Below are 22206 nucleotides of genomic sequence, written 5' to 3'. Positions count from 1 at the left end.
CATCATTCTCAATCTCATTGTATGCTGTTGTTTCGGCATTACTGTGCCCTGACCTGAGTAGCCCAGGCTAGCCTGATCTCATCAAATCTTGGAAGCTAAACAGGGTCAGCCCTGGTGAATGGGAGACTATCAAGGAACGCCAGGGTTGTTTAGAGAAAGGCAGTCTCTTGCCTTGAAAACCATATGGGGTTGTAATAAGTTGGCTGTGACTTGATGGCACTTTACACACATCCAATGTGTACTGTAAGAAAGTACGTATTGGGACAGAGATTAGGACATTATCCTGTTCTTTTTATTCAAATTATGTACTGCTGAGGGAAAATTGATACCAGCATTAACTGAGGGTTCCTTGCATAGTGTTTGTCTTCTTCAGTTTTGCGAATGCTCCAGAGAGTTCTATGAACAGAACAAATGCTCATACTAGCATTGCCATCCTAAACACATATCCTTCTAAGTCCGTTGATCTCAGTGGTGTAAATCTGCCTAAGAGGGCACTTTAAATGTGGTAATTAGACTCATTTCGCTAATGATTCATAATTCTAAAATGTTTACTATTGTTTAGGCAGAGTAATTGCAAAGAGTCAACAACTCAAAAAAGCAAAATGGATTCATTAGGAGATGCTACAAATTTGATATATCCACAAACTAATTAATCAGAATTACATTACTAAAAGTAAATGCCACTCTGCTGCTAATTTAGCTGAAAGTGCCCAAAAATTAAGTGGAATTTTACATTTGCAGCCCTAAAATGTGGCATACAATCTAATTTTGTTAAGTGGATTACAATAATCTGTGAATCCCAGATACGTAGGATTTTAACAAATAGATCAGATTCTGACCTAGTCCCTTTTAAATAAAATACTAGATTAATATATTATCTGTCTCCAGTTTGACCTTTCTGCTGACAAGTAATATGCATGGCGTAGAGTCCAGGATGCTGAGAATATAATAGTATTATGTGCTGATAGTTTTCTGAATTTTATGGAGCAATGATGATGTAAATTTCATTTTTAAAAATAACAATTTAAACCATTAAATTTTTATAATTCACCTTTTAGTCATTACAGTCTTAGCTACAGAGAAGGGGATTAGGAACCCTCATTCCTGTCTTGGCACTCAATAACAGACTCCCCACCTTATCACTGGTCTGGTTGTTTAGACATGTGCAGAAATATCTCAGTGATAAATGAGTCTTTATTTAGCAATTTTAACATTTAATAATTTATGCCCCTGTGGAGAAGCATGACATTTCTATTCCTACATTTATGGAATTAGTACAAGAATTAGGGCAAATCTTGGGATATTGAGATAATGACCTGCAAAACCTCCTTTCAAAATTGAACACTGCAGTGCAGATGTGATCCCTAAGAATTATAGTGCATTGTCAGACTCAATATCAGAAACATGGCTTTTCTGCTTATATAGAAAGATGGTCATCTTTACCAGAGTTCTCCTGATAAGCAGAAACAGTAAAAAAAGAGGCAAGCCTGTTTTTTTAATGTAATTAATTCATATTCATGTAATCAGTCAATTCCAATTGCCTGTTTTAGAAATGTCAGTAAATACATCATTGTGGGGAAGAGACAATCCATTTTTCTCATTAAGCAAGCACCTACAGGAGAGGGAGGTTTTAACCATCATGATCTCAGAGTCTACCAGAGAGCTTTTAAAATTACCCGTGTATGCCATAAGTTGGCTGTGACTTTACAAGACTTTCTTCCACCACATGTCACTGACAGAAGAGTCATGGCTTGGATCCAGCCAACTGCAAATGGAATACGGAACTTTTATCTTCACCCAGCAGTTCTTGCCCCCCCCCCCCAGTTGTTCCTGAGGGTTGGGAACACCTAGGAATGGTAGAGGGCTGCTGTGGGAAGGGTAAATCAACAGCAGTTGCCTCTCCACTTTTGCTTCACTTGCATATAATTAGGAGGTGGGGTTGTTTTTTTTTGTCAATTCTTATCAGCCCCATGTTCATCATCTCCTGCCAGACTCTAACCCTTCAGGAGCAACTTTGATGACGAAAGGGTGCAAGGCAGTGCAGGGGAAAAATAAAGCCAGTGATTTTACTCCAACGTATGTAGTACCACAATCCATCCTTTTGCAATCTGTGGTCAATTGGCAATTCCTAGGGACTCAATATGCACACCATTCTAACTGAACTTTATTACATTGTAATCATAGCTGACAAATAAGCACGGCTTGGACTGGAAAAATCCTAAACTGTGTTCCATGTAAGCATGGACTAATCCAAAATCTTGTATATGGGAGGTATACCATATTTATGGAAAGCTTTGGTCGCTAGATGTAGTATTCCCTAACCTAATAAGTAGGGTGTGATGACAAATTCTTAGATTTAATTGAGCTCTAGCAACATTCTAGTCATATTCCTGACATAGGTTGCATACATTCAAGTTTGGTCTTCAGGATTTGGTTCTTCTGGCTTCTTTCCTCTTGTTGGACTTCCCAGGCTCTTAGATATTCTTAGGTATTGTTCCTGCACCTATAAGAGAAGGTGACATTCTCTTTGCATATAGTGCAAATACATGTAGGGTGCAGTGCAAAACTGAAGTTAGGAAAATTATTTGCAGTGAGGAGGGGGAAAGGGGCAGATTTCCTCCCTCCTGCCTGTTCTGCTAGTAGAGCTTTTCATAAGGAAAAGCCAGGAAGCTCCCTTCCTTTCCCTATCAATCAAGACACTTACCGTATATACTCGAGTATAATACGATCTGAATATAAGCCGAGGCACCTAATTTTACCACAAAAAACTGGGAAAACTTATTGACTCGAGTATAAGTCTAGGGTGGGAAATGCAGCTACTGATAAATTTCAAAAATAAAAATAGATACCAATAAAATTACATTAATTGAGGCATCAGCAGGTTAAATGTTTTTGAATATTTCTTTCTACTGTAGGTGGGAGACATCTTAGATGGGTGTCTTCTCCACCAATAGCAAGGAGGCAGGAAGTAGTTTTAACTTTTAACGGGTCACTTCCCCTTCTTTGCCCTCGAGGCCATTTTCCTTCAGTATTTTTTTCCTGCCTAGCAGGGAGGCTGTGCTTTTAGAGGCTCTCGCACTCTCAAACGTATGTGTGTGGTTTTTGGTATGCTTGAGACCGGCACTTAACAAAAAATCCTCAGGCATTCAAAGGGGGATTAAAAAATCCTCCACAAACCTGCTCCGGAGCAGAAGTGCCTGGAGGCAAAAAAGGCGGGAACGAGAAGACCCCGCCCGATTGAAATGGCGTCGGGCTCTTTTACCCCGCCAAGAGAAGACTTCGTCGGCCCGGTCGCAGAGCGCACTAGGGCCACAAAAGGGACGAAGAAGGGCACGACGGCCGAAACGGCCCAACAGAGTAAGGCAGCGGGGCGCGCGGAGGGACCTCCGCCGCCCAAGAAGGCAAAGAAAACCACGCTGCCGGGGAGCTTGACGCCTCACAAGGGCGCGGCCGCGAGCGGCAGCTCCCAGACGAGTCTCTCCTACCCTGACAGGGATTCGGAGCACTCGTTCACCCCACCCTCGACTTCTACCGCGGAGGCGGCAGAACAAACGCTTAACCAGCAAGGGCAAGTACCGGGGCCCCGGGAAAGTGGTGGGGAGGAAAGCGAAACGGAGCTCCAAGACGCTCCAGGGGCTTCCCAGTCTGCTAACAGCGAACTGATGGCCTGGCAACAGGCGCCCCCTGCTGCATTTGCACAAATGCTGCAAGAACAAATTGAAAAAGCCTTGGATGCAAGGGAACAACGCGCCTTGGCCAACAGACCTCAATCTCAATTGCCTAGTAAAAATATGGGGCTAGCCCCGGCCCATCGATATAGGGACCCTCTTGCTCTACAAGAGGAGGAAGAGGAAGAAAGCGAGAGGGAGATACAGGAGGAAGGGGATAGGTTCTCAGATACGGAGGACCCAGTTACTGAAGCGGCTGAACAATCCCCTCAATTCTTTAAACAGGAAGATATCCAATTATTGATAAAGAAAACGGTCTCGGCCCTGGCCCTACACGACCAAGCAGACGCAGAAGAACCCCCTACCCCTGACCTGATTGACAAGCCCTCAAAGCCCATGAAAGGCTTCCCTAAGGGAGACACCAGTTACTTTCCACAAGACTCAGAAGCCCAAAAATTCTTCCCGGTACCGGAATACTTCGTGAAGCGCATTCAGCGCGAATGGCTCAACCCCACTAACCGCAAGGGGCTGCCGCCATCGTATAAAAAAGTCTACCTATTACCACAACAATTTCATGCCATGTTAAAAGTCCCCTCAGTGGAGGCCCCAGTAGCAGTCTTGCACTCTGGAGCGCTGGTGCCGAAGGAAGGGGACAGCAATATTAAGGACCCCTTAGACAGGAGATCAGAAGCTGCCCTACGCAGGTCCCATGACTGGCTGGCTGCCGCCATTAAGGCACTCACACCCGCCTCCACGGTGTCCAGAGCGGCCATGGCCTGGCTTAAAAGGATCCTAGAGATGATCCCTGCAGAAAACACAGCAATCAGAGAAGGGATTGAAAGGGTTTTCCTAGCTAATGCATTCATAGCAGACGCGACACTAGACGCGATTGCCATGGCGGCCAGAACTATGGCTTCTAACATGGTGGCCAGGCGTAACGCCTGGCTGCGCCCATGGCAGGCCGACATGCTCTCCAAAAATGCAGTAGCAGCCTACTCCTATTATGGGGAACACGTCTTTGGCAAAGAACTAGAACAGGTCTTAATTCAAACAAAAGACCAAAAGAAAGCTATGCCAAAGACAGTCAGACAGGATAGGACTTCTGCCCCACAGGGAAATCGCACCACATTCAGATCCCAGAAAACACTACCCAGGTTTAACAGGGATCACAACCGCCCCGCGTGGCACAACCAGAACTCCTTTCGTGCCAAACCAACATTCAAGCCGTTCCACAAACAGGGAAAGCCCTTTAAACCTGGTGGAAATAAACAATGACTCCCGGGATATCCCGGGAGCTGCTGTCCAACTTTCTCCAAACCTGGCAAGCAGCGCATGTCGACCACTGGACACAAGAGGTGATCGCAACGGGTTATGTAATCGAGTTTACCAGCTTCCCCCGACACCTCTTTGTCCCGTCCCCCCTCTCCGCGAACCCGGAAAAAGCCCAAAGAGCAAAAAATGCAGTACAACACCTCCTACAAATCCTGGCAGTGGAACACGTGCCCCCACAGGAGAAATGCTTAGGGACCTATTCGCACTTTTTTACAGTCCCCAAGCGCAACGGGGACTGCAGGGCAGTGCTGAACCTAAGATACGTAAATCAATTCATTCGACTCCCAAAATTCAAAATGGAATCACTCAGATCCATCGCTCTGGCCCTAAGACCAGAGGAATTCCTCACCTCCCTGGATCTCCGGGAGGCTTACCTACACATCCCCATCAATCAGGCCCACAGAAAATTTCTAAGGTTCACTGTAGGAAAAGCTCACTATCAATTCCGAACCTTGCCGTTCGGTCTGGCCACTGCCCCCAGAACGTTCTCCAAAGTTCTCATGGGGCCCATCATCCAGCTCAGGGAAGAGGGGATACACATCCACCCCTATTTAGACGACCTTCTAGTAAGATCAAAAACCAAACTACAAGGTCTGAGGGACATCGCCAGAGTACAGGAAACTTTCCAACAGTACGGCTTTCTGATAAATACGGAGAAAAGCTCACTCATCCCAAAACAGAAATTAGAGCACCTGGGAGCAATCATAGACTCCACAAAGAATGCATTGTTTATCCCACCGGAAAAGATCACAAAAATAATAAGGGCAACAGCCGCAATCCTGTCAGCGGCAAAACCAACGCTGCTTCAACTGGCAAGCCTACTGGGACTGTTTATATCGGTCATCGATCTCAACCAATGGGCAAGGCTACATGCAAGACCACTGCAACTCTTCTTAAGGCCATTTCAGCTCGACATTATCAGAAAGAGAGACAGAAAACTCCAATTGACATCGCAGGTCAGAGACAGCTTGAAGTGGTGGCTAAACAAAAACAACCTCCAGCGGGGCAGATGCTACCTACACGACAAAAGACCTCAAATCTTCACAGACTCGAGCCTATCGGGTTGGGGAGCGACACTCAATCAAAAATTCGTGCAAGGCACATGGTCCAAGCAGGAAGCGAGACTTCCAATCAACTTGTTGGAGACGCGAGCAGTGTTCCTGGCACTACAACACTTTCAGAAGGAAATAACACTGCAACACCTGATAGTGAGAACAGACAACGTCTCAACCAAAATATACCTCAACAACCAGGGAGGGTCAAAATCCCCAAGACTGCACAAGGAAGCGCTAAAGGTCCTCAACTGGGCGGAAAAACACCTCCTGTCCATAGAAGCCCAATACATCCGGGGAATTCAAAACGACAAGGCAGACTGGCTAAGCAGGCAGCAAGTCCAGGAAGGCGAATGGAGGTTAAACCCAGAGGTATTCCAATGGATCTGCCGACGCCTAGGCCAACCCAAGGTAGACCTGTTTGCCACAGCGGAAAACAAGCAGCTGCAGCTCTTCATGTGCAGATACACTCACCACAGTGCCCTGGAGGTGGACGCCATAGCGGCACCATGGCCACAGGTACTACTGTATGCGTTCCCACCGTTCCCGCTCATCACACGCCTTCTACGAAAAATAAGAACGGAAAAGGCACAAGTCATACTCATCGTGCCAAAGTGGCCCAGGAGACCGTGGTACTCCACAATCCTAGAGATGTCAGTAGAACCACCTCTCTCACTACCGACGACACCAGACCTTCTGACGCAAGGGCCTCTCTCACATCCAGACCCAGGCTGGCTCAAGCTGACCGCCTGGCGTGTGAACGGAGAAAATTGAGTCAGAGAGGCTACTCTGCAGGAGTAACTAACACCATCCTGGCAGCACGCAGACGGTCGACTATCAACATCTACAATGCCTCATGGAGAACCTTCGCCCGGTGGTGCGCGGGTAGAGACCTGGACCCTGAGGCCCCTTCCATCCGACACATATTACAGTTCCTGCAACAGGGTTTCGAGAAGGGACTCCGCTGCGCCACACTGAGAAGACAGATCTCAGCAATATCGACGGTGTGTAGATCAGTAGAAGGCAACACCATTGCGAGCCACATAGACGTGGTAAATTTCTTGAGAGGTGTGAAACTCTCCCAACCACCGGTCATACACAGGTTTCCGTCATGGCGACTCCATGCGGTGCTCACGGCTCTAACAAAACACCCCTTCGAACCCATTCAAACGATCCCCCTGCGGTGGGTGCGAATGAAAACCTTGTTTCTCCTGGCCATTACCTCGGCACGCCGGGTCTCAGAGTTGAGAGCGCTATCCATCAACACAAAATTCTGCATATTCCATCAAGATAAAGTAATACTGCGCCTGGACCCAGCTTTTGTTCCAAAAGTTCTGTCCAGATTTCACCTTCAACAGGAAATCGTGGTGCCTAACTTCATGCCTAACCCCTCGCATCCAAAAGAGAAGGAGTGGCATACCTTAGACGTCCGCCGAGCGCTCAAAGCGTTCATAATCAGGACTGAGGGCATTCGAAAATCTGAAACCCTCTTCATCAACATTGCCTTGCCAAACATAGGGGCCCCTATGTCAACCGCGGCGATAAGCACCACGCTCAAAGCTACCATCATAGAGGCTTACAAAGCGGCAGCACTTCCGATTCCACCGGGCATTACCGCACACTCTACCAGGAGTGCAGCAACTAACGCGGCATACCGCAACAGAGCCTCAGTGGAAGAGATATGTAAGGCCGCCACCTGGTCTTCGATTTCCACGTTCTCCAGACACTACAAACTGAACTCTCTAGCCGCTGCAGAGAAGGCATTCGGCCGGAGGGTGTTAGAACATATCATCGGGGATTAATGAGACCCACCCTAATTGGGGACACTGCTCGGGGAGGTCCCATCTAAGATGTCTCCCACCTACAGTAGAAGGATCCATTGAATACTTACTGTGAAGGGTCTTTCTACTGTAGGTAAGGGAGACATCTTGACCCCCCCTGGACTGAACGAATGAGTGTTTGAATTGAGAACTCGCTGAGCCTCTTAAGTTATGTTTTTTACAGTTATTAGTGTTTCAAGTTATAGAATTGGTTAAACGGTCACTTCCAGATACCAACTACTAGGTCATGAGGATACTGAAGGAAAATGGCCTCGAGGGCAAAGAAGGGGAAGTGACCCGTTAAAAGTTAAAACTACTTCCTGCCTCCTTGCTATTGGTGGAGAAGACACCCATCTAAGATGTCTCCCTTACCTACAGTAGAAAGACCCTTCACAGTAAGTATTCAATGGATCCTTCAAAGAAAAACAGTAAACTAGCTCTGTAAGTGGAAAAGAGGGTCAATAAAAACAATATGGTATCAACAATAACTTTAAAGGTATAAAAACCTTAGCTCAATCAGCAACCAAGCTAAAACACAATAGTTAAAATTCTTCAAAACTGGATTCTTCCTCATCATCTGTATGTCCAAATGTAACCCAACTTAGATTTTAAGAGGGATATTATCAGAAATGGAAAAGGAGTTCAAGTCTTTGACAGTGTGATCCCACCTTGTGACCCCTTTTCACCAGACTTACATCAAAAGAAACTTTAAATCTGTTTTCTGTTTCATAAATAGTGTGCAGTATAACAGTGAAATGAGAATTAACTTTATATGATTCAGAAATGGCCTCTGAGAGGTTTATAAAGAACTGATGGATCTCTAGATCCAGCCCTGTATCTTTTATTCTACAGTCTGCAAACACATTTGTTGTTTCTACTGCAACCGAAAATGGAGGATTTGTCACTGTACCCTGAATGCTTTCACAGGTCAGACTTGCCTGAATGATCCAACCTCTCCTTGAGATGGAGAAGTGGTACAGTCAGTAATGACCACCAAGGCTGACCCAAATTTTGGGCCTCTACATAATGCTTATGACCTTAATAGTCTGTCTTATAATTAATTACTCAATGTTGGTGTGATGTGAAAATCAGTCAGATGAGCCTATAGAAGTGCTGCTCCAGCATTCAGTCACCTTCAACAAGGAGGATGAGATGGTAGAGGGAACACAGGAGAAAAGAGAGATGAGTTCTGCCTCAGGGAGGGAGCAGTGACAGCTTAGGTCTGGCTCAGGAAAAAAAGCAGACAAAGTGAAAGATAGCTCTGCTGGGTATTATGGCAGAGCAGTTTAGAAAAGGGAGTGCTCATTTTTAGTCCAGTGTGAGAGGAGATCTCTCCTAGTAGCTAGTCAATAGAAGTCTGCTTGTGCCTGGAAGCATTGTAGAAAAGTCACATTATTCTCTGAAGTCATAACCACTTTTAATTTTTTGTGCCTAAACCAGGTTTCTACTTTGCCTACTTGGAGATCTGTGCTCCTGGTTTGATCGTTTAAAATCAGCCTGTAAATAAATCTCTCTTCTTAGTGATTTATATATTTATCCAGCGTCAGTTGATCTCAATAGTCTGCTTGTGTACCACAAAACATACCTCACAGCTGCAAACTCAAACACTCACTACCTGTAAAACACCTGGAAACTGAGGGGAAGGTTTATAGTTCAAAATGAATCTAGATCACCAAAACCTTACGAGGCTGTTTTCGTTCAGTAAAAAAAGGCTTGTCACCGTAAACAATCTTATTCTAAAAACAGATTATTTCTTCCATTAAAATGGCTGCGTTGCTTTAAAATCGAACAAAACATTGAGTAGTAAAAAAAACACCTTTAGTTTTCTTTGTGTCATTTTCTTAGGAGTGCTTAACTCCTGAGGGAAAGAAGCCACAGAACTACCGCATCCTGGTGTAGGTGATCTGCTTCTCCAATCAATGGACAGATCATAATAAACCCTTGTGTGGTTTTTTGATCTTCACCAAAATTAGTTTTGGATTGCAATATGGGATATTGTATAAGAATACCTACTTTTCATTTATGTGAGGAACATGAGAAGACAGCATTTGTGCTCTGTGGCAGCAAGTCCTGAAATGATGTAGCAAGTCTTTGTTGCGCCAATCAGTTCTGGATATCATGTTGATATTTTAGCAGTTATTCATCATAATGGCTTTTTTAGCAATTTGGTGACTAGGGTTTAGTAAACTGAAAAAGCATTCTAGTTTACAGCAAACTCTTATGAAGCTGTCATTCTTCCTGTTTATTTTGCAAAAGAACAGAGTTCTATATTGTTTATGTTTATCTTTTCTCACAAACAATTATTCTGTTACTGTCACAGAGAAGAAGATTCAGAATGTGAGAAAGATAAGAAAATTTGGTACTATAGCACAAAAGTCCAACTGGCAGAATTAATTGAATGCCTTGACAAAGATTACTGGGAAATGGATCTCTGCAAAACTCTGGAAGAAATGCGTGATGAAGTTTATCGGCATATGGATATAACAGAAGACCTTACCAATAAAGCACGAGGTAGCAACAAATCTTTCCTTGCAGCAGCAAACGGTAAGAATCTGCTTAACTAAAATCCCGAATTGCTAATTGCAGCTTTGTATTGCCAAACATGTCCTTTCTGATTTGAATTTCATTAATTCCCATCTCACCAAAGATTATTTTTTTAAAAGAAGTTGCATGACTGATACAAATAAAGAAGGCCTGGTTTTATGAATTAGACTTATGTATAGGAAGTGACTATTCCCTGAAATTTCCTTATATAGTGACTCTGACATTTGTAATACTTCAGATTTATTTGAGAAGGTTCCACTAAATTGTTACGGTGGAGAATAGACAGACAGAAGCTCAGAGTTAACCCCCCCCCCCCTACACACACACACACAGTTTTGTTGCTGTTTCTGGAAAAGCACTGGATTTGTTGCAGGCAGTTTATAAGACAGAGTAGTGCTTTGGACTTGCTTGTGTGGCTTTCCCCTCAGGGACCTCAATTTATTTTTATTTTTGTAATGTTTTATAATGCCATCTTTCCCATAGGGAACTGACTGGATAAGAACAATAAAAACAGTATAGAAATACTCTAAAAATAATAATATGCTGCTGCACAGATTTACACTGTCAAATAGACCTTGACATCTTTTTCTAAGTAGGTAGAAAGCTGCAAAGGCTAGATGTCATATGCCGCCATCATCTTAGGGATCTTAGATTACAAAAGAAAGGTGTTTCCTCAACACATGTCAGAATTTTGGTGCTACAAAAAACTATTTTCAAATTACTTAACTACCTCTCTTGGTTATAGCTGATGCCTTAACTTAAACCTTAAAACTGACTGAATTTTTTGGCAACATTTAATGAAACAATATAATTTTCATTCAGTTGAATTACAGTGCAGTATTGCTCTTAGTTTATGCACATTCAGTCATCAGTTTGCATAGTCTGTAGAAGACATTGACGGCATATCCTGGAGACTTACATATCCTATCTTCAACATTTCCAAACCCAGGCCCTATGTTTTAATTTCCAGGAAGCAGCATGGAATCCACTGGAACGGCAAAGATTAGACAGCACAGTCACAAAACCAGGAATAAGAGAGCCCAGAGATATGGCCTCACTGGCATCAAAACCTTGCAATCCACCTAATATTTGTGACCTATAGTTTGAAGACCACTGGCATAAACAATCTAAATAGCCTTGAAATGAGTGTAAATTTGTCTCAGAAATTTTGTATACAGCTGGTACATATAAAAACATTCCTGAAGCTGGTGAGAACGTCTACTGCAAAGCAAGGAATTCAGAAAGGACAAAACAAAAATAAAAGGAGCTTCTGGGCATTTGTTCTTTAGCCTCCCCCCCCCCCATCCCCCAGAAAGTTTCAGACCCTCTGAAGTGGCTTTTTGTGGCAGAGGGGCTTGCAAGTGAGGAGAAAAGAAGTCACCCCCTCCTCCTTCCTCTGTGCAGCTGGATTTTTACATCCATGCCTATCAGTTGGATAGCTTATGCCTATCAGTTGGATAGCTTATGCCCAGTTGGATAGCTTATGCCTCTTTATTAGCTGCAGTAGTAAACACAGTGGGTTGGATGCATTCAAATTCCTCTTACATGACTGGAAGGGCATTCTGCTTTTTGTGTGTGTGTGATTTTCACTGATTTCACCCTGCAGGCAGAGCTCTGCACACAATTTTCTGGATCCAATCCAAAAGGATCTTCCAAGTACTCAGAATGTGACTTACAGTCCAATCTAGATTGGGCAGGTAGGGATGGTCCCACTCTGATGCTTTCCCACCCTCTTCAAAGGAAAAGGGGAAAAACCCAACCAGTTGCCAAAAATCGCCCATAGGAGAAAATGGAGATACGCCATGAAAGATGTGGCGTATCTCCGACGCCAGCTTTATCGGTACAACGACTGGGCAGGCAGTGGAAACTGATTAAGGTTGGCGCCACGCACACTGTGGAACACGCATGTTCACGCAGCTTTCTGCACCAGTGAACCTAGAGACAGATGGCAGCTTCTGTGTTGGGCACTGCAGAGTCATGTGGTGTCCACCTGCCAGGATAAGTTGCCCCTCTGCTGGCACGTTTGCTCCTTGCACCAGCAGGATGGGCATCCACGCCGGTGCAGGGCTGGACCAGCTGCAGAGATGGGTTTGAATCCCCCTACTCTGGATTGGGCTGGTCAGCTATCGTTTTATTTATTACTTATCGTATATGATAATTTTTGTAAACATCAAGAATGTAAGATTTAGCAGCCCTATGCTGAAAGGGTACTTGGAATGTTCTCTTTAGATCTAGTCTTAACTGACAACTTGACAACTTGATTTTCAACTTATCATTAGGAAACAAGATTAAAATGCATTCAAAGCATTCACATTGTAATTTTTATTGTGAATATTACATAACAAAAACATGCATGTTAAAATGTCAATTTGTGAAATGTCACTTTCAATCAGAAATGTCTTAATGAGTCGTTACTACAGGACTGGTTACGGCATTTTGATTTGCACAGTACGTTCATGTTCTATCATTTACATTTGTTCATGGAGTGCTTTTGTTTTACAATAGCATTGTAATAGCATTAAAATATTAATTGTAATAATATTATTAATAGCATTGTAACAGCATTGTCCTATCCAGTCACTGCTTCTTTACTGTATCCCTGAGACTTCCATGGATGAAAATAAATATTCTAAAACAATCTTCATATTTTGCCTCCTCTCCCAGACTTCTCTTGTTCAGATTGTTCAGTGCGGTTTTTCTCCTACCAGTGTAGAGATAATATATGCCAATGGAATTCACCCCCTTCTTCCCCTGTTAACAGTCATTTTTAGTTGCTCTCTGAACAGTTACAAGAATTCCTACATTCTTTTTCATGAGCATAGCATTTTCCTTCAGGCTACGTCACCGGGGAACCCGCTCTTTCCTCTTCTGCATTGGCACTTGTTATAAAGATGTTATAGCCAGTTTCTTCTATTTAACAACTATTTCTTAGCTCGTGTTTTAATCTCAGCAGCTGTTCATGAGGTATCACATTCTCTAACCTGCTTTGGGCTTTGTTCTGAACATAGTTTTATTTGGGATCTTTTTGACCCTCCAGTGGTAAGCTCAGTTCTTGCACAAATTTCAGGTTTTGGGATCATTTTTAGAATTAGGCTGTCAAGTAGTCAAAACATCATCAGCGTCTATCTTTATTCTGTTTTTCCTATTTTTTTCCCTGTAGGTCTCATATGAGAGCCTTGATCATAATTGTGATTGCCATGAACTGTTTTCAAGTGAAGCTGCATTATGCAGTCAGCTACTTTTAAATTTGAATTTATTTTCACTTTACAAGATATGGGAGCTCTGATAATGTCAGTCAAGTTGTATGAAATCTTGTATTCCGTACTTGCTTGCTAGGACTCTGAGGAGAATATTTTTGGTTAAGGAATGTAGAGAATGAACTCAGCGTATGTTCTTCAACCTGCTGAGTTTGCAAGTCTGTTAAGTCGACTGGTAGTGTGAATTCACTATGAAAACGGACTTCAAACAAGACTTTTCTGGGAGCTGAAATCTTTTGTTGACATGGTGTACAGAGGTGACATTTTCATCACTGATAGTTCATTTAATATCCTGTTAGTGTCACTGTGACCAATAATTGATGTATTTTTTATATAGGCTTCAATCTTGAGGCTTTATTGCATTTGCACAGAGATAGTCTTTCACTGTGCCGTGCTTTCCTGTGGTGATCATTGAAATAGTCTGGTTTTGTTTCTAGCACTGGAGTAATGCACATTCCACAATGGACAAACAAATGTTCCGATCCATTCTTCTGTGTCCAGCATCTTTCTTTATATGCAAAGTGTTTATTCTCCTAGAAGGTACTGGAAATCCAATTTTTTGTTGTTCTCCTGTGGACAAAATGTGATCCTTCTTCTGGTGCCCTTCCAGATATCTTTTGACTTGATTGCTTTACACAGCTTGAATTTTTTAGAATAAATCCTCCATTGTTTGTTTACAATCAAGTTGCTTAATGTTTTGTAAATTAAAATGGTCTTTACAATGTCCATTGATTTGTGGGAGAAAGAACTCCTTAAAATAACATTTTGTTTATTTGTTTACTTCATCTATACCCCAGCTTTCTATCCAATGGGAACCCAAGTTAGCTTACATGATTCTTCTCTACACCATTTTATCCTCACAACAACAAACCTGTGAGCTTGGTCAGGGTGAGAGTGTAAGATTGGTCCAAAGTCACTTAGCAAGCTACAATGGCAAGATGGATATTCAAACCTGGGCCTCCCAGATCCTAGTCTGACATTCTAATCATTACACCGCATTGTCTCAATATAGGCAGGCCAGAGTAAGACTAGATGCCCCATATTATTCACTGGTGGTAATCCCTTTTGAATTTGTTATGTTTGGCAAAAGGCCGGAGTTGGTCCTTTTTATTTGGTTTGTGTTTCTTTCCAGTCAGATAGGTTTTTGGCTGCATGGTGTTCTGGAGCTTTGAATACATAGGAGTGACTAGCGACATAAACTGTGGGGTGAAGGGGGAGAGACCATCTGCCCATAGTTTACAGTACCTGCTGCCTCTCTTTGAAGAGACTTGGTGATCCTATTTTTGGGAAACTTTTATCTCCAGCCAAATTGATTTCTGGTCTTGAATCTTTAAAAACATTGCAGCAATGAAATTGAGATCAGGAGTGAGACTAACCATATCCCGTTTTAGAGAGCCCTGAATTTGTTTGCTATCAACTTCCCACTCACTTTTATTAAATCTGTTTCCATTTATACCCAGATTCATATTGGAGACATCAGTGTGTAGAATTTTTGGGAGTACTATACTCACATATTATCAAATTATTCTACATAATTGCTACTTACTGATTCATGTTCGCTAACATCTTGCTAGCATTTTATATTGGCTGTTGTTTTGAGCAAAGATGTACAGTTAATACCCACAGCTTAAAGATGGGAGGTACTATAACATAAGTACTGCCGAAATTGTACCTATACCCTTAATTGTGTACTCAGCTGCCTTATTACACAGGTCTTTATAATGGGTCAGTGGCACAGACTGATGTTCCAGGAAGGAGCGAGGAGGCAAACTCTGTTGCACCCCATAGTACTTGCTGTGTGGTCCTTCATTCTCTGCTCTTCAGCTGCTGAAGCTTGCACTGGTTGAGTTTTTCTTTTTTAATTTAGAAGAAATTCTGGATGCAATCAGGATCAGAAAAGGAGAAATTCTGGAAGACAAAAGCTCAACAGCTGATGAAATGGAAAAGGAAAAGGCCAGTATTGAGAATAAAGACAACACAGATACAGATACCAGCAAAGAGGAACTTTCAAAGGAGCAGCTTGATGTAAACAAAGATATACCACCTGAAGAAAGCTCTGAGAAAGAAAGGAAGGAAGGTAACGACAAAGAATTCAATTAATTTGTTTGTTGCAGTGCTATTCGTTCCATATGTTCTGTACTTTATTAACGTTTTGGTGTTTTAGAATAGAACTTTTTAAATTTAAGATTATGTAATAAATTAACAGAAATACAAATTAACAAATCTTTCAGATAACATTAGACTGAAATCTTTATACTCCACTTAATACATCAGTTGAGCAAAACTTTAAAAAGCTTGCCAAACTATTCCATTGAGATATATTCTTCTCTTTTTAAGAATGTCAGGTTTTTTTTACATTTCACGGGATATTATCTGACTTCCAGTATCTTGCAAAGGTAATTCTAGCAGCTGTTATCATATGAAAGATCATAGTTTGACCCCCCCCCCCCGAAATATGGGTATAGAGTTTAACACAATGACCTCAGAGATTTAGGGAAATGCATATTTAATCTACAGTTTCAGGAGCTCCGGGGCACAGAGTGGTAAGCCTCAGTAATTCAGTCAAAGTACTTCTCATGTCCTGAGTTCAGTCCCAACCAAAATCAGTTTCAAATAGCTGGCCCAAGGTTGACTCAGCCTTCCATCCTTCTGAGGTCAGTAAATTGAGTACCCAGCTTGCTGGGGGTAAAGTGTAGGTGACTGGGGAAGGCAATGGCAAACATTCCATAAACATTATCTTTTTAGTGATGGCATAGGAGACTTCCCTTTATTTTAATTCATAATTCATAATGTTTACAACTGATAACCAGTATTTTTTGGCCTGGCTGCACACCCATCACATATGCAAATTGTCTGCATTTGGTAGTTTCCCATATTAACATGTCATATGATTTTTCATACATTTTTGCTATTTTGTGTGATTTCAAGTGTCATTGATAAAGCATCTTTATTACATTTTTTTGAAATTTAGAGAAATAGAAAAATAAACTGTGTTAAAATAAATATTAATTTCAAGTCTTTTCCCCATAAGACTGAAATTATTGTTTTGAGTTGCTACTTTCTTTATATAAAATTTCACAGATATTAGAAAATAGTTGCTCTTGTTTTGTCATATAGTTACTTCAAATGTTAATAATTTTCTTATTCCTAAACCTCTGCATACACTTTTATTCAAATAGCTCTTAAGAAATCAAACCACTGTATATTGCCACTGCTTAGGTGATCATTTTCCTGAAATTTCAAGGTAGTGCAAATTAGTTAAATTTAAAATTTTGCAATTTATCAAGATCTCATTGACACCAGTTGAAAGACACCAGGTGACAATTTTTTCTTATAAATACCCTAAATCTTCAATAAACTATTAATAATCTAACTTTCATTATTGTATACTCTTTTGCTTGTATTTTTGTGTGCACATAAAAAGGTTTTCAATGACCTCTTTACATAATACTGTATAATGGCTTTTTCTGAAGTATCCTGAAATCCACGCACTCATTTTGTTATCCATATCAATCATGCAGTTTAATGATATAATTTTAAATTAGAAATACTGAAATTTCAAGGTAGTGAAAGTTTTTTCATTATTTACTGTATATTGCCATTGCAAAATGTATTTTGCAAAATGTATTTTGCTTTTTACTGCCCCATAAATATACCATAAATAGCCACTGTTTGATAGTTTATCTGAAAGAATAATTGGTAATTTAAAGATTATATAATTTTGATAATATCATCTTGCTGTGTTTATCTAATTTAGAATTGCTAAACTGAAAGTAATCCAAAGGGTGAATTTGTTTTTATTTCTGCAGTTCTTAATTTAAAATTATTGTCCAACAAGTTAGTCTTTGTTTTGCTTAATTTAATTCCCAAATATGTAATTTTGGGAGTGGTTTTGATTTTCCTGATCCAATTCTGATTTTCCTGATTCAATTCTGTCATCCATCCATCCATCCATCCATCCATCCATCCATCCATCCATCCATCCATCCATCCATCCATCCATCCATCCATCCATCCATCCATCCATCCATCCATCCATCCATCCATCCATCCATCCATCCATCCATCCATCCATCCATCCATCCATACTTCACATACACGCTACAGGGGTCAGTGCTATCAGTCACAGACCAGGAAAGGGATTTGGGCATCTTAATTGATAGTTCCATGGGAATGTCAACTCAATGCATGGCAGCTGTGAAAAAGGCAAACTCTATGCTGGGGATAATTAGGAAAGGAATTGATAATAAAACTGCAAAGATTGTCATGCCCTTATATAAAGCAGTGGTGCAACCGCACTTGGAGTACTGTGTTCAGTTCTGGTCGCCACATCTCAAAAAGGATATTGAAGACATAGAGGGCAACGAGGATGATTGAAGGATTGGAGCACCTTCCTTATGAGGAGAGGCTGCAGCGTTTGGGACTCTTTAGTTTGGAGAGGAGACATCTGAGTGGGGATATGATTGAAGTCTATAAAATTATGCATGGGGTAGAAAATGTTGACAGAGAGAAATGTTTCTTTCTTTCTCACAATACTAGAACCAGGGGGCATTCATTGAAAATGCTGGGGGGAAGAATTAGGACTAATAAAAGGAAACACTTCTTCACGCAACGTGTGATTGGTGTTTGGAATAAGCTGCCACAGAGGTGGTGATGGCCCCTAACCTGGATAGCTTTAAAAGGGGCTTGGACAGATTTATGGAGGAGAAGTCGATTTATGGCTATCAATCTTGATCCTCTTTGATCTGAGATTGCAAATGCCTTAACAGACCAGGTGCTCAGGAGCAGCAGCAGCAGAAGGCCATTGCTTTCACATCCTGCATGTGAGCTCCCAAAGGCACCTGGTGGGCCACTGCGAGTAGCAGAATGCTGGACTAGATGGACTCTGGTCTGGTCCAGCTGGCTTGTTCTTATGATCTTATCTATCATCGTCTGTCTGTCTGTCTGTCTGTCTGTCTGTCTGTCTGTCTGCTTCAATCACCTGCAGTTTTCCTTTGCTTCTTAAATATTGCTTTGATCTTTTTGTGTTCCAACTTTAATTTTGTTATTTCATCTAACCTTGCCATACAATTTTCCTTATGTTTGTTTCTAAGATAGGATGATGTACTAATGACAAGCCCTCTAAAGAAGGCCTTATCCACTTCCAATATAATGATTGGTGAACTATCATTATCACTGTTTAATTGGGAAAAAATCATGGAGTTAAAAAAATCATGGATTTGTTAATATTTTGTAATCTAGGCAGACATTTTCTCACTTCAGGATCAGCCATCCTTCTCCAGTGACATTATACACACTGTAAGCGGCTTCAGTGAACTTAACTGATACATTAGCCCTCTTGGTAAGCCAGTTTTAAGAATATCTTTACAGTTCTGTTACTTCTTTTATTGTAGAACCAGCAGACGTGGATAAAAGTAGCTCTGAAGCATCACCTATTGGAGGCAGCAACTCAAACATTTCTGTGGGAGAGACTAATGCCTCTGAAGGGAAGAACACAACAGTGTGTGAGTCAGAAATGGATGATAATGAGGCAGTGAAGAAATTGGCAGCAGAGGTCTCCAGAGATGTCTCAGGTACAGAGAGTGAAGGTTCTTAAGTGAAGGGAGGGTGAAATTTGGTAACAGTATTGGGCATCATGTATCTAACTGTAAATTTAATGGGACCAAATATTCTTCTAATTCTGCAAATCCCTACATAGTAGTTCAAGTGCAGTGAGTCTAGTTTTTCCAAGCAGCTTTTCTCACCTTCAGAGAATATGACTCCCACTGAAGAGCACCAGTTCGATATGTTTTGCTTAGTTTTACTGGACTTTCAGCATGGTGCTTTCTCGCTTCCTGGGAGGAGGTATGCAAACACCAGACACACAGGATGACGGGGATCCTACAGATAGACAACAGAATCTTTGCACATGCTTTCTTGAGAAAAATATTAATTTGTAATCTCAAACCTGCTGCTACTTAGAAAGTAGGATAGGGCTGTGTTTGGAGGAATTTACTTACATGGGGCTTTCTGAATAAATAAGAGAGCAATCCTAAAATGGTCTGCTCAGAATCCTATTTAGATTTATTCATTGGGGAAAGTGTTTATAGGATTGAACTGTTAGAGGCACTCCATATAGCTTCCCTTATTTCAGTGCCATTTTCTTTAAAATAGGGTTTGGACAATATTCTGTCTTGTGTCTCAGGAATGTTAGTGGTGATAAAACTCCCTGTAGGAAGGCAGACTTTCAGATAAGTCAGTCAAGTTGCTGACCTGCATTCACAGCCATTGCAAACTTCTGCATATCCATGAAGGGTGGAAGAAGGAAGCAGTCTGCTAGGTCCTAGTGTCTGACCATCTATGGTCAGGGGACATTTCAGTAACAGCAGGATCTGGTGACCATCTCACATTCTATCATCTAAGTTGCTCTAAATGAATTGGTTGTGGTCCACTAGATCTTCTCCCATGTGGCATAGCAGTGCTGGGGAATTACCTGATATATCTATTGACCAGTTAGAGATCATTCTTACTTGTCATAGGCAACTAGGTGAAACTATTTATGATTGCCATAAGGAAAAAAATTACCACTTATTTTGGGATATGCGTGGGAGTAGATATACTCCATTTGTCTGCGTGTAAAGTTAAATGCATACATTGTGTTTGATATGTTAAACTAACATTGGAATTTATCTTGTTCTGTTGGCATTTCAGCAGCTTCAGACCCTAATTTTATTTCCAATTTACAGTTTGAAGTGTTCTTGACCTAAAGTAGTTCTGTTTTGTAGATGAAACGACTAAGACTATTTCTAGCCTGGATGTTGGGTCATCTACTGAAGCCCTCTTGCCTGATTCTGAAAACACTAGTAGCAATGAGCTAAATTCTATGCAGAGTGAATCTATGAAGACATCTGATGAAGTGGAAAACATTGAAGTAGGATCCCAGAGCTCAGAGGAGCTAGGTAAAAATATTGCAGCCGGTTGCCAGCATATTCTGGTGTCGTCGTTAATGGCATGGTTTCTGTATAAAGAAAAATGTAGACAGATTTCCTTCTTGTGTAGTACTGGTTCAAATAAGTTTTTTTTTAATTAGGGGACAAATCTAATGGTGAAAGAAGTGACTCTCCAAGCATGGGAAGAAGTACCCCTGGCTCAACACGAATGGTCACGAGGCTGCGGAATCCAGATAGCAAGCTCAGCCAGCTGAAGAGTCAACAGGTTGCTGCTGCTGCACATGAAGCAAATAAGCTATTCAAAGAAGGCAAAGAGGTTGGGAGATCATTAAAAAAATATTTTAAACCCTCCAAATTATATTAATTACTTCAGAAGCATTCTTGCTACTAGTGACGCCAAGTGAAGAGTGCAGCCTAGAACTTTTGGTAGGACACCAAGACCAATCTCAAATGCAATAGAGTTTATTTTATTTTTTGGCCCTAGAATACAAAATTATTTGTGTTGTGGTTGCGGGTCAAGAATTTCAGTAATGCTAATTGGGAAGGGGCAATTGGCACAATCATCTATCCCCCGCCCCCCAACTGATGAAAATGCCATCTACAAGTGTTAAAAGAGCATTGGATCTAACCGCTTTTAAATATCAGTATTTACAGTTCTGAAGATAATTTTAAATCAGGAGTATAATTTTAATTTTTTTCCCCCTTTGATAAGGTCCTTGTGGTTAATTCCCAAGGGGAAATCGCTCGATTTAACACCAAAAAAGAAATAGTGATGAAAGGAAATATCAACAATTATTTCAAGCTAGGCCAAGAAGGGAAATATCGAGTCTACCACAACCAATATGCCACAAATTCATTTGCTTTGAACAAACATCAGCATCGGGAAGACCATGACAAGAGACGGCACCTCTCTCATAAATTCTGTCTGAGTCCAGCTGGGGAATTCAAATGGAATGGATCTGTTCATGGGTCAAAAGTTCTTACAATATCCACTCTGAGGCTAACAATAATTCAGTTAGAGAACAGCATCCCGTCCTCATTCCTTCACCCCAACTGGGCTTCCCACAGGTGAACTCATTTCTGTTTTTCATTTCTGTAGTATTACATATTTGCTGTAGAAACTCTTATATTTGTGTTACTTAGACCATTTTCATAACTACTGGTCCAGTGTTTTAATAATTTAAGATATTTTCAAATGCAGAAAAAACTTTAAAGGTTTCATGTTTTTGCCACTGCAGGTCTAATTGGATCAAGGCTGTTCAAATGTGTAGCAAACCTAGAGAATTTGCATTAGCTTTGGCTATATTAGAGTGTGCGATTAAACCAGTTGTCATGCTGCCAATTTGGAGGGAGTCCTTAGGGCACACCAGGTAAGGTGTAAATCACAACTTACAGCTGAAATTCAAATGATTATGTAGCTGACTGGAAGGCCTAATACTTGGCAATATATTTTCTGTGTTATTAGGCTACGTAGAATGACATCTATTGAAAGAGAAGAAAAGGAGAAGTTTAAAAAAAAGGAAAGAAAGCAGGAGGAGGAAGAAACCATGCAACAAGCAACATGGGTGAAGTATACATTTCCAATTAAACACCAGGTATGGTTC

General features: G+C 41.3%; 1 protein-coding gene across 9 annotated transcripts in view; it reads left to right on the top strand.

Annotated features, from left to right (window-relative positions):
• Window positions 1–22206, top strand: part of BPTF (bromodomain PHD finger transcription factor) — an 85639-nt gene that overhangs the window by 25283 nt on the left and 38150 nt on the right. For 8 of the 9 annotated variants that reach the window (XM_048490794.1, XM_048490793.1, XM_048490790.1 and 5 more), the window contains exons 3-10: window positions 10193–10416; window positions 15541–15750; window positions 19067–19246; window positions 20438–20611; window positions 20743–20918; window positions 21315–21670; window positions 21841–21972; window positions 22068–22197. In XM_048490794.1, coding sequence (XP_048346751.1) covers window positions 10193–10416; window positions 15541–15750; window positions 19067–19246; window positions 20438–20611; window positions 20743–20918; window positions 21315–21670; window positions 21841–21972; window positions 22068–22197 — 1582 coding nt within the window. The remainder of the gene's footprint in view (window positions 1–10192; window positions 10417–15540; window positions 15751–19066; window positions 19247–20437; window positions 20612–20742; window positions 20919–21314; window positions 21671–21840; window positions 21973–22067; window positions 22198–22206) is intronic. The other variant, XM_048490786.1, reaches the window with a different exon arrangement.

The sequence above is a fragment of the Sphaerodactylus townsendi genome, linkage group LG03 (assembly GCF_021028975.2).
Source record: "Sphaerodactylus townsendi isolate TG3544 linkage group LG03, MPM_Stown_v2.3, whole genome shotgun sequence".
In the NCBI taxonomy this organism is placed as follows: Eukaryota; Metazoa; Chordata; class Lepidosauria; order Squamata; family Sphaerodactylidae; genus Sphaerodactylus; species Sphaerodactylus townsendi.
This window is presented reverse-complemented; position numbering and strand designations above follow the sequence as displayed.